Source organism: Dermacentor andersoni, chromosome 8, assembly GCF_023375885.2.
Source record: "Dermacentor andersoni chromosome 8, qqDerAnde1_hic_scaffold, whole genome shotgun sequence".
NCBI classification, from domain to species: domain Eukaryota; kingdom Metazoa; phylum Arthropoda; class Arachnida; order Ixodida; family Ixodidae; genus Dermacentor; species Dermacentor andersoni.
Window position 1 is genome coordinate 114,204,107 of NC_092821.1, and position 12,896 is coordinate 114,217,002.

The following is a 12,896-nucleotide window of genomic DNA, read 5'->3' on the forward strand; positions in this document are numbered from 1 at the left end:
TTCCGCTTTGTTCGCGTGACTCGAGTACAGCAACTGTCGGCAGGAACACCGCTGTGCTAAATATCGAATGTTACGTAAACCTCACAGCCACCTGTAAAATGGTTGTAAAGCTGTAAATCTGTCTTCACTGCATAAATTGCCCGTGTGAGGAAAAGCCTGCTTCGGAAATCTCCCCGGCTGTTATTTTTTTCTGTTCTTTTATTTTTTTCCTTTATTTCGAGTTTTTTTCTTAATTGTCCATCTGGCCAAGAGATTATTTTACCTACAAATTATTTGCCTACCTCTCATGTAAAACCCCATGTTTGCGGCCTTTTTTAAAGAAATAATGACAAAAACAGCAATGAAAAGGCTTGGTGAAATATTGTAATGTTCCATTTATTCTATTTCTTGCAGTTGTTGTTGTGTGATGTTAGCTCTTTCCAAAAAAAAAAAAAAAGAAGAGGAGCTGACGCTATTCATTCTATAGTTATTTTTCTTTGATGCGCGTATCAACAGACGGTCTCTCATTAAGTCTTTTGACTACGATACCTTCTTCTGTACTTTTGTTTTCTTGAACATGTATATTCCAGATTTACGAGAAAAATAAACTTGAATCGAATTGACGAAAAGAAGCCAGAGTTGTGCGATTCCTTCGTCTCTGGACTCACCTACTGCCGCACTAGCGTTCTCCCGCCCGCCGAGGCGACCATCTTGTTGTTGCTTACTCTTTCCTCTTACCAGCGCTCACCCCCTATCGGGGGAATGGCCAAGAAGAAGCCAGCGCTTATAAGAGGGCCGATTGTACGGGGTCTGATAAGAGGGGGGGGGGGGTAGCACTAGTAGAATAATGTATTAACTGGGCTCGCCCACTAACAAGGGAATGGTGAAGAAGCCAGCGTTTGTAAGACGGCTGATTGGAAGGAGTTTTATAAGAGGTGGGAGGGGGCGGGGGGGGGTAGCACTAGTAGAATAATGTATCCATCTTAAAGCAAGAATCCGGCTAAAAACTAAAATTATATATTTGAAATATTCATTAAATGTTGATTATCGGTGTGTCTGTTTGTGGCTCTCGGTTTGGGACCTTTTACAGTCACCCCTATTTTTTTTTATTTTTTTTTTGTAGTCACCTTATAGCAGCAACGCCCTCTGGCTATTCGTCGCAGGGAGGTCATGGTGAGGTCTCGAGGGGAAGACACGGCGGCTCACGAAGAGGACCCGCTGGGCGCCGAGGACTGGCCTGACGAGGCGCGCCAGCCCGACCGAAAGAGGCCCAGGCTGGATTCGAGGTACGACAACAGGTAGCGTAGACCCACGGGCAACTGTAGCCTGCTGTGCGCACTGAGCTAGCGCGGCAGTCGTTTATGCATCTCCTACGGGCACTGCGGTGACAAAAAGTTACTCATAATGGCAAAGCCTTTAGCGCAATTATTACTCGTAGCAGTAAACCGCAGTAGTAAACCGTACCAACTAGCCCAAGAATCGGCCTTGTTGAACAAAAAGTTACCCCCATACCGGGACCCTGCGCTGTGCAAGCCCAGCGGGCGATATGCGCATTAGCGCAGATCCCGATGTCGTCAGACTTCAGGTAGCCGTGGCTTGTTTCGACGTGAACCTCCGGACGAAGCGACACCCGAGGTCTTTTCTCTCCTTTATGCGCTTGTTTTTATATCCTAAACCCCATTTTTCTATGTGTAGGGTAGTGAACCATGCTGGTGCGTCTGGTGGACTTCCCTGCCTTTCTCTTACTTTGTTTCTCTCCCTCTCTTTCTGTTCTCCCAGCATCGATGAAGTAACTCAAGATTTTGCTCCAGGCTCCCGCCATCATGTACACTTTGATGGCAAAATAAAGCAATCCTATCCAATCCAAGCTAATGTGCGCTGAAAACTGCACGTCGACAATGCGCCGTGTCAGGCTATCTACGATAGAATAAATGCTATCTTGATTTAAGAAAGGATGTTTTATCTTTTTTTAATAATACGTAGCGTAAAAACTCGGTATACAGCAGCCGCCACAAGAGTCGACTGCGCCGGAGAAGTGTATCTTTTAAGAGCTATAACACCAAGAAGAAAAGAAAAGTGGAGTATCGTCCGTGTACCTACGTTACCACAGTTGCACTCGCATTGTTAGGTGTGCACGCTGTTAGGGTTAGCATTGGTTAGTCCTGTCGAAGCTTTATTTCTCTTATATATTTTTTTCTTGGTGGAAAAGAGCCGGAAAACGTTGCAGGTTACGGTCTTTTGAGCCGGAAATGTGTAGTGCAAAAAGGAGGTGGCTGGATACGTGGAAGGCGTTCTTAATAAGCGTAAAGCCCCGTTGGTTCGCGGTGCGCAGCGTAATGTGGAAGAACTCTTTCTTTTTTCCCGGAACATGCTCGGAAGCGGGAAGGACGTGAACGAGCGCTTGCGAAAGCCTGCTTCCTTCCTGTTTCGAAGACAAGCGTGGAAGAAAACGTTTTTATTAGGTGGCTTGTTGGCTTGTTCGTAAAATTACCATGTATAAGCATTCGAAGTGCCCAGTTTGCTTCTTTCAGACAGTTGGTTGTGTTTTACGAAGCGCCGCATAGCTGAAAGACCCGCTGTGCCATTATTAAGTTCCAGAAATTGGGACCTTCCTTTCATATTCATTTTATCTTTGCATGAGTTCCTGTCTGCACTTCTGCAATTTGTCCATTTTTTTTGTTGTTTAGATTGTTATTGACTTCATCTTTTATGAGGATGTGTTAGCACCCGACAGGTAGTGCTGGCGACTGCTCTTCATGTGGTAAAAATATAACTATACCAGGGAATGGTCTCAGATAATTGATAAGACGTCGCACACCGGCAGAATTTCAAGAGGTCAGAGAAGGCGTTGAACAACGCGAGGAATCTGTGAAGACGTTCCGCTGACGTCGCATTTTGGGGGTTGTTTTAAGTTATACCGCATTTATAATTCGACGTTTAAGTGCATCACTGTTTACTGAGTTAGAAATTAAGAACCTCTGTCGTCTCAAGGCCTTACATTTAGTGGAACAAGCTTAACCGGTACACCGGTATGGTATTGTCATCTGTGTGCAGATAGTTGTCCTCAATTTCTTTTTTCTTTTACATCTCTGCGGTAAAGAAGGCAAGCAACATGAATGGCGGTGATGGATGACATTTGATGTCAAGTGACAATGGCAGATCACTCAGTTACCTTATTACCGTTATCAATAATTGGCAGCGATGTACCTCTTAAATATCTGTGCCCGAAAATCACAGGATCGATAGCGCTGTTTCCGGATGTGTTACACTGAATAGAGCATACTATGCGACTACTCGCCATATTTCAGCGCCAAAAGGTCGATAATAATTAGCTCGTATTTCCGTAGAAGTTTCTTGAAGCTCGCGGAGCGCCTTTCGGTGGCCTCCAGAGGAACTGCCTCTTAGCACGCGAAGTGGGGTCCGAGCTGTGCAATTTTTGTTTTCTCGTTCGACACAGGTCTCGTTAAGCAAGTAGTATATATTTGCACAAATGTTCCAATTGGCGAAACGCGTGCAGAACGAATTCCCTCGCACGAGCGTGGGCTCTCCCTTCGGTCGAGCTTGTTGTCACCCTTACTGCTTATCAGTGGCATCATTGTTCCGCGCAAAATTTCCTAAGTGGAACGTCCAAATCTTCTTCCACATAATCTCTGTAGAAACGTTCGGCCGACGCGAAAAGAAAAAAAAAAAAAACACACTGAGAGCCAGCTACCCTCGTCGTACCAACTTCTTTTTTCTTTTTCTCTCTCGTGTACTGCCTGCCTACGTCCTTTTTTTTCTTTTTTTTTTTTAGGCAGCTTCCATCAACGAGGTGCAACATATTCGCCGAAGCGTTCCGTTTGCCTAATGGCACTTATGCTGAACGACAGAAAGATAGAAACTTTATTTATACGCTCGAAGTGTTAGCCTGACTAACATAGAGCATACGGAGCTCAACGAGCACGCCCGCTTGCCCAGAGATAGTCTTGACGTAGTCTTGCGATAGTCTTGAGTAGTCTCGGTAGTGCTAGTGGTTTCAACGTTATTCTTCGTGTCCTCGGCTGAGTGAGGGAAGCGTTATATTCATACTGGCGAATACTTGTTGGGTATTCAGTGCAGAATCACGCCGAAAAACACGGCAGCTCAGAGGCGTAGGGAAGAGCGCCGTCTTCCACTTAACTTTACGCAGAAGCACACGCGCGCACAAGTGTTCGTGCATGACCTTATATGAAGTTGGAAAAAAAACAAAACACCATTCAAATCAGACGAAGGACAAGAAGTGCCTCGCGCACGGTTCACAGGACAGCGAAACTGACATCGCTTAAAAAAAAAACATCGTCCTCGATGGCGGCCCTGACGAGAATGAAGGTTATTTATGGGACAGGGTGGACCGACTCCAAGCTTACGCGCACGTAGCGCAAGCGCCCTTACAGTTCTTCCACACTGTCGCTCAACGCGGGCACAGAAGTTTTCCCCGCTGCAAGACAGGGGAAGATGGAGAGCGATGGGAGAGGCTTTCGTCCGGCAGTGGAGGACTTACAGTATAATAACGACGATAAGTATTGGTGACGATAACCATGGCGATGATACCAGCGTACGCCTCGATGGCCCGAATACTTCCACGCTACTCACGCTTCGAGACGCAATGACTATCGTAATAACCGCAGCGCGCAGTAACGAGGTGGCGGCTAATCGTTATCAGTGTTGCTAAGTCGCTTTGTTGCGGTGGAGGGTCAATTTCTGGGGAAGGAGCACGATGCTTGTCGGCTTCTGGAACGAATGGATAGGAACGCAGGTCGAAATTCAGTAAAACTTCATTTGGGCCTAGTTGGTACATAATTCTGAATTTAAACTTACGCCGCAAACACCCAAGACGAACCACAAGAGGAAGATACGACATACACTGGCGCTGTGTGTCGATACACACAGCGCCAGTGTGTGTCGTATCTTCCTTTTGTGGTTCGTCTTAGGTGTTTGCGCCGTAAGTTTAAGCGCGGGTCGAAGAAAGCAAAGGAATGGGGCCGGGGCAACCGGGGGCTTTCTAACTGCGTCATCCGGCCTTCCCTTGCCCGCAGATCTAGCAACCTGGCGAACGACATCTCGGATGGCGCTCGCTCCGACTCGTCCTCGTCCGGTGGCCAGGGCGGCGGCGCAACGAGCGACTCGCCCCCGCCTCCGCCCATGGCGTCGCCAGATGGCGCCACCCGACGGCGGCCGCCCCCGAGCGCCGCCGGTGCTGCCCCTACCGGCGGGAGGCGGCGGCGCAGCGCCCTCTCGGCCCGGGAGCGCAACCTGCGGCGCCTCGAGAGCAACGAGCGAGAGCGCATGCGCATGCACTCGCTCAACGACGCCTTCCAGGTGCGCATCGAGGCCATGTCTGCACACGGCACATAACTTTTAACTCGTGGGATTTTTACGTGCCAAAAACCGCGGTCTGATCATCAGGCACGCCGTAGCGCCGGATTCCGGAAATTTGCACCACCATGGGGTTCTCTAACGTGCACCTAAATCTAAGTAGAGTTTCTAAAAAAAATTACTACAGACAACTATGACTCGATGCTCCATCTCGCAAGTCGTTTGCAACGCTGCCCAAACGCACGACGCGTACACAGGCAATGTCCTTGCGCAGTGAAATATAGTTCCGGGCGTAAGTGTCTGATTGTTGCCGGGATTGGAGTTTTTTTTTTTTTTTTGCTTGATACGTGATACGTTACAGCGATAAGTGATGTGTCAAGACCTTTGCGCATGCACGTGGCATACCGTGAATACGGCAGCCGCTGAGACGCGGTGCGGATGAACGTATCTCGAAAGGCATTCAGCCTTCCTATTGGCTAAGAAGTCCTGTAGCTTCCACAGTTCCGCAAACGACTTGTGAGGGGGAGTTTATTGTTTGCGGGAGCTGAAAGTGTGGTACTTCAGCCAGCTTGGGTTGTAAATAGAATTGTCTTATCATTTGTTAGTCATTCCGCCTTCATACGCCTTTGTTAATTTAGGAATTGATAATATTCAACAGACTATTACGTTATAAATGCTGCGTTTTGCAACGACTGTGCATGTGAGCAGAAGATTATTGCCTTCATCTGTTAAGAAGAATGTGATTGCAGATTTATAAAGACGAAGCGTAATAAATAAGTGCACCAGAACGCTTAATGCCAAAAGCGCCGAGATTAGACACACCCAGCGTTCCCATGGTTGCGGAACAATCGCAGTGACAGGGATTATTTTTCTGTAGTCGGTTTTGTAGCCAAACTTTAAGGAGATTCGAATTGAGTCCTATGAAGCAAGCAACACTGGTGCGCTCTTGGAACAGAGGGAACAGGTGCAACTATAATGGGTGACGACCCAAGAATGCATTGGTAAATATAGACAGCTGTACGACTGAAATAAAATTTGTGTAGATGCGCCGTCCAATTACGTCCCCGCATTGCTGTGATGTCACAGTCGAGGTGCAGTCCTTTTAATATAAACTTTTCTGGGGAGTTACGTTTTGGAGCGTGTAGGCACAGAGGACAGATTCAATGCGGTTTTGTGGACGGTGCTTGTACTGAATATTTAGTTTGTCACCGATCACGGGCCAGTTCGAATAGCGAAATTGTCAAGTAGAATGGACTGCGAAAGTAAAGTTTTGCACCGAGTATAGGCCAGTTCAAATGAGAAAATGTTGAACCCAACTGAATGTGAACGTTTGATGTGTCACCAAGTATAGGCGAGTACGAATAGCGAAATCGTCGAATCGAATTGACAGCAAGTGTTCCAAAAGTAATGCCTGCGAGTATCGAATACCGAATACTGTTCTGCTTTTGGATGCCTGAAAATTATCACGTAGGATAAGACTCGTAAAAAGAGAGGCAATCTATTTCCCCGAATGCGCCTTTCAGCAGAGGCAACATGTGTATTAGCAAAGGGTAAAAAGCAAGGTGAAAGGCCACTGCTCTTTCTCATCGGCCAACTGCTGTACGGTCGATGGATGGCATAACGGCATTAAAGGTGCACTGACAGCTGGAAAATGTTGCCCGGAAACTTGCCGGTGCAACGAACCCAAGCGTGCTCCGCGGGAGCTTTTAATTATGGCCGCTGTCTTAGTGTTAGCTTGGAGGATAGCGAAGATTTGGTGGACATACTTCCGGCAAAACTTTCGCCATCCATAATGAGTGTTTCCCTTTGTTTCAAACATCATCTTAGTGATTGATTGATTGATTGATTGATTGATTGATTGATTGATTGATTGATTGATTGATTGATTGATTGATTGATTGATTGATTGATTGATTGATAAGAGTGAGTGAAGGGTCGAGAGAGCGAGTGATATTATGAGTACATCCTAACGCATTTATACCTGAAAACCAAGAAACAAGAGATAGCGTTTGTGCCTGAAATACGCCGGAGAAATAAGAACACCTACAAAGGAGCTTGTGAGAATATAAGAGTTATTTGGGCCATGGTCAGCGAGTAGCCTAATGGAAAAGGCTTACAGATTTTTAAAGTACCTTTTAGTCGACACAAAGTAAGGTCAGCGCGTGGGATAAGTGGTGCTTTACAGTTATCGATGGCCGCACTTACAGTGGTCTGTACTGTTTTGACTGAGTTCAAAGTGAGCTGTGTTTTTGGGCTTGCCATTCACGTTAGTACGCGGAGGACACTTGCAAAATGCACATATCATTTAGACAGCGGTTGCGCGGACAGACGTTACATGTCGAGCGAACTCGTCGTCGCCGCATCTTTATCTTCATTATGATTATTTTCATTCATTTCGTTCGTTTATCTCTTACGTTTACCTTTTCCCTTATTTCTCGCCGCAATACAGACAGAAATGTAACAGCCGAGGTATTCTCTACCTCAGCGACAACGCAGCGCACGTGAAGCTATCAACACTCGGCGGGCGTAGACTCTGTACCCATCGCAGATCGCTTTCAAAATAGGCTCCGCGCCATGCGCAGCCACTGTCGGAAAAGAACCTTCCCTCCATCCCTCCCCCCTCGCCCGGCGCCTAGCGCGATGGAGGACGGCGAGCTTCCTTCCAAGCCTTCCTCCCTTGCGCACTCGAGATGAAGCCACCATCCTCTGCTTACCCTCACAAGCTCTCGCAAGCACCCACAACACACGGCTCGCGGCCACAATGTTATCGCACTTAGGGACTGTATGCGCAACATCAAGGCGACCACGACGTTGGAAGTGTGCCTGGAGTCTCCGCAAGATTACTATCGCAATAAAACCAACTGTTCATTGGGCGAACCTGTGCTCGACCAAAACCAAAGCGACCCTCAAATCAGAGTTATCGCGGCGAGCACGTTCGTCGATAGTCGAAATTTGATGCAGCATCGACCATTTATGCGTGACTCAGTGGCCGGTGCACGCGTGGGTTCTGGAATGTGCACCACTATTCTCGTCGCGCGCGCATTCCGATAACGCGAGGCTCGGCGACAACGTGGGCGACAGAGAGGACCGGCGACAATGTTCGAGAAACTTCCAGACACGGAAAGGCGCGTGTTGCGCTTGGCGATTACTTTGAACATCCGGTTAAACGGTGAAAGACGGTCGCCGGGAAGGATAAACGAGTCCACGTTTCAGTCGTCGAACTCGCGAGGTCGTTGAACGCCGTAGCTTTCAGCTCACAAACACGTCCAACCATTTCTCCTCACACTGTTCTCACCTTCTCATCATAATCTTGTCTTGAATGTCAGCTGCGGCCTAAAGGCAGAGAAACGAGGCAGCATGGTTCATTCTACTTAGAGAGTAAACAAAATACCAATCTTTTCTGAGCTGTTTAACTTTTGAAACAAGCGCACGCACACGTCCCCGAACTTTAAAGCGCTCTGCGGTGACCTTTCTTTCTTGTCGGTCGAAGACAGCACTTAGGTTCACTGACCTCTGTTTTTGTTTTTATTTTTCTGGACCAAGTGTATGTTTATAAGTGATCATCAGCGTCCTTTGCCCCGTGTCTTGGTATTCCGGCTCACTTATTTAGGACGACATTGCAAATGTGCGTGAAGTATTCTCCCCTGCCGGCTTAGACACCATGATAACTCGTTCAATAGTTAAAGGACGATCACTTGTGGTGACGAGAGTATTTTGCCGATAAGGCGTTTTCCTAAACTTGTGTGAACAGTCAATACAGAAGAAAAAAGGATTCTGGCAGAACCCGTCTCACGGTGGCGGTCGGCGTAAACGATTTTAGCATTCGAGCAATGTAATGACATCAGCGCGATTGCCGTGAACGCCGTCATTAAGAGTGCTTAGTGGTCATTCTGAAATTTGCATTGCTTGGGCTGTATCGGACATGCACAGTCTCCGGGATCCACCCACTTCGTGCCATGACACTCGCTCTCCAGGGTCAGGCGTGACCGTGACGGCATGGCGATGACTGCGCGAAGACGGCGCAATGCCAACCGTTGAAGCGGACCCTTTCTGCAATTTCCGGGGTTAGACGCAACTCAATAAGTTAAAGAGAAAATGTTGCGGATCCAACGCACGTGTTGGAATGTGCGTGAAGCGATGCTTTAGCGAAGCGGTAACTTGGAAGGCTTACAATTAACGGCGACGCTTAGAAGTTTCTTTATATTCATCCTATGTAACAAAGGTGACAACGTTATTCTCGTGCAGTTTCTTTTTATTATTATTATTATTATTATTATTATTATTATTATTATTATTATTATTATTATTAATATTATTTATGCACTGCACCGCTTACAAGCTGTGCCGCAGCGCGAACTTCAAATCAAGCGGATGCGCATTGGAAGACCTCTACGACGCGCGATGGTCACCAGGAGGAATGCGATGTATACGGTGCTTGTCTACGGAAGAATGGTGGTGACCGGAATACAACACGGATGAAGCGACATTTACCGATTCCCTACTTCCTGTGTCACAAAGGCTCATGCTTATTTTGGAGCAGCGCCAAATTACGTGCACACGCATGCGCACACTGACACATACCGAATGGTTATAAACCAAGCAAAATAACGTAAATCAACGAATCCGCTAGGCATGATCCGCGCTTCCATCAACAGCTCAGCGAGCTTCAAGAGATGCCTGAGAGCCGACATTACCTGTTCCGGTATCATGGAGAAAATGTTTTTTTTTTTTTTTTTGTTACGCAGAACGGAGGTGCGCTTGCTTGCACTAGTTTAGGGTTATTATAAGCACGCTCGCTAGCACATTCCTTCGGCAAACATATATATATACAGTCTAGCCCGGTTATAACGAAGCCACTTATAGCGAAATAGCGGTTATAACGAAGGGATTTAAATTTCCCATTCCCATCTTTGCATTTTCAATACATTTTGGGTCCGGTTTTAACGAAGTAAATAAGAGCGCGTCAGCAGATATAACGAAGAGATTTAATACAAACCGAAAAATAATCTGTCAATCAACACATTTTTTTCAGCGAAAATAAGAGCAAAATTCGGCTGACGGCGTCCTTTCATGGCGTCGTCTGCTCTCCCGCGGAGCGAAAGGTTGCTTCACTGCATCGCATGGCAGCATCGATGCAGCATGCAGCTTTGGGATTCCGCTAGCGACTTGAACGTTGTGCCTGCGGGTCTAAGCCACATGAACTTCGTTTTCGCCGACGAAGACCTTGTTGCCACCGAGGACTTCACGACTGAAGAAGTTGCCGGGAGTGTCATGGAAGAGACCTTGGCGGACAGCGCCTCCGACAGCGAATGCGACGATGCTAGTTGTGCCCCTACGCCGGTCACCTCCGCAGCGGCCATCGCAGCTGTTGACACGCTACGGATGTACCACGGGAGTCCGGAGTTCGACCAGATCTTAGGTTCGAAGTTGGATGGAATGGAAGCCGCAATCCTGAAGTCCGCACTCGCGAAACGTGTTCTGGGGACGCTGGACCACTTCTTTCAGGGGCAATGAATCGGTATGCCCATGTTAGCGTTATTGTTTCATAGTCCACATATAACGAAATAGCGGATATAGCGAAGTGATTCCCGATTCCCGCCGACTTCGTTATAACCGGGCTAGACCTTATATATATATATCGCTCAGTCGCGTCCTGCGCGCCGCGGCCGGGCCAGAAGAGACGCCCGCTCAGCTCCACCCCCCCCCCCCCTTCCACCACTTCTTCCTCTGCGCATCACGCTACCATCCTTGTCGGCTCACCCACTTTCCCTCGCACCTATACAGCATACGGCGGCCGGTCGCGAAGTTATCGCAAATGGACTCAATGCGGAACCTCACCAGGCAGCCAGGAGCCAATGGGGACATGACAACTGTACGACGACGATGAAGACGGCTTGATGACGGCATTATCTTCAGCGTGACCCACGCATTGAGCAAGGGCCGCCGCTTCTTTTCCTTCAATTTCCGGTCTTTGGTTGCACTACGTCCGTTACGTGCCAATCACCCAAGGCTGTGGCGAGGAGTCGGCAGGGCTGACAATGGTACGACGGGTATACGGCGTGATGACGTTGAGGGAGCGACCATGTCGGCATGACGGCTGCATTACTTTCAATGAGACCCACGCATTCAGCAAGGGCCATTCGGCAAAACGGCACTCGGCTAGCTAGGTAGCTAGCTAGCTAGCTAGCTATCTAGCAGTTCCCACCAACAGTGGGAAAGTTGGAGGAAAAGGCTTCGCTTTAACAGGCGTGAAGTTAACGCTCACTCGCTGATTCGCTCCCACCATTTTATGCGTATCTTTTCTGCGACGATGTTTGGTTTCTGACCACGAAAACGAAGGGACGCGTACGGCATATTGACTCGTATAGTCATTGTGTTAACAAATGTCCCTGTGAAGGGCTCTGTTATCTACGCAATTTCGCAAATGAACAACAGATGATATATCGTGGTCTTGGTGTGTTGTAGCTACAGGCGGGTTTACGCCGGCGATTGAGGCCGGCGAGGGCTTTACTTGAACGTCTCTTGAAATACCACTGGGGTACCTTGACGCAGATCAGTGTCTTTTAGAAATTTAGGGAGGCGTGAAGCTTGCTTGCGGGCTCTGGCGGATAATTCTGGAAACGCAACAGATGCTGTCTAAACAGCCTCTCTGCAACAAACGTACGGCTTTGAGCGCATAATTCCTTTATTAAAACGAAGTTTTATTTTCCTTCCTCCGCGGGGTTTCGCGTGTCTGTCTAGTAAAGCAGGCCGATTCCTTAGACAGTGTTATCCGCGGTCGCGTAGGTCACGTGGTGGGTTCACGCCACTCTTCTCGAATGTCCGGCGAACGTGTCCCTTCTTTGGTGGCTTGCATAAAACGTCACTAAGGAGAATGTCAGTGGATTTGAAAGAAAGTAACGCTATCATTGAGAATCTTTATATCGATGGTTTCGACCGAAATTTTCACCCCGAGAACGAAGACGACCTCCGATTGCTTCTATTGTGACGCCCCAGACGCTTCTGTGGAACAGTTTCTCATGAACCGTCCGCCATGTTCTCGACGGCGAGTCTATGTGCGCGAGTTGAGCTATTTGGACAGGCCTGATTTCTCTATAACCAAATTACCACTTGGCCCGTCGACATGCCACGCTGAACAGACATGTGCTTTGACAGCCCCGCAGAAGCGTTTTGAGGACACTAACTGATTTGATTTGTACATTCTGTTGTGTATCTTTTCAGGACTCCTGGTACACCAGTGCATACGTGCACAATAGCGTTTTTCTTGCATGGTGCACACAAACCTCTAATTATTCACGGTTATGCAAGGAACGTGTTCAGTCAGTTAACGTAGGAGAGGACAGAACCCGTGGTAAGGTGGCTGGTGCGGAGCACGGTAATGGATAAAGAAGAATATAAAAACAGCGGCACAATAGAATATTTTGTTGGTATATAATGTACTGGCTTGTTACAGTGCATATGGATTGGTTAGCTTTAGTTCTTGCCTTGTTTGATGTCCGTTTCGTTTGCAGACTTAGTTTGTTTGCGTGCTGTTGGTATTTGTGTCTCCGTGTTGTTGACGAAATGGGTAGCCTCAATTTTTT

At 47.7% G+C, this 12,896-nt stretch overlaps 1 protein-coding gene across 1 annotated transcript in view; it reads left to right on the forward strand.

The window, feature by feature from the left end:
• Positions 1 to 824: 824 nt before the first annotated feature.
• Positions 825 to 12,896, forward strand: part of dimm (basic helix-loop-helix family member dimmed) — a 30,318-nt gene continuing 18,246 nt past the window's right edge. The window contains exons 1-2 of the mRNA XM_050177046.3: positions 825 to 1,265; positions 5,034 to 5,316. Coding sequence (XP_050033003.1) covers positions 1,150 to 1,265; positions 5,034 to 5,316 — 399 coding nt within the window. The 5' untranslated portion in view covers positions 825 to 1,149. The remainder of the gene's footprint in view (positions 1,266 to 5,033; positions 5,317 to 12,896) is intronic.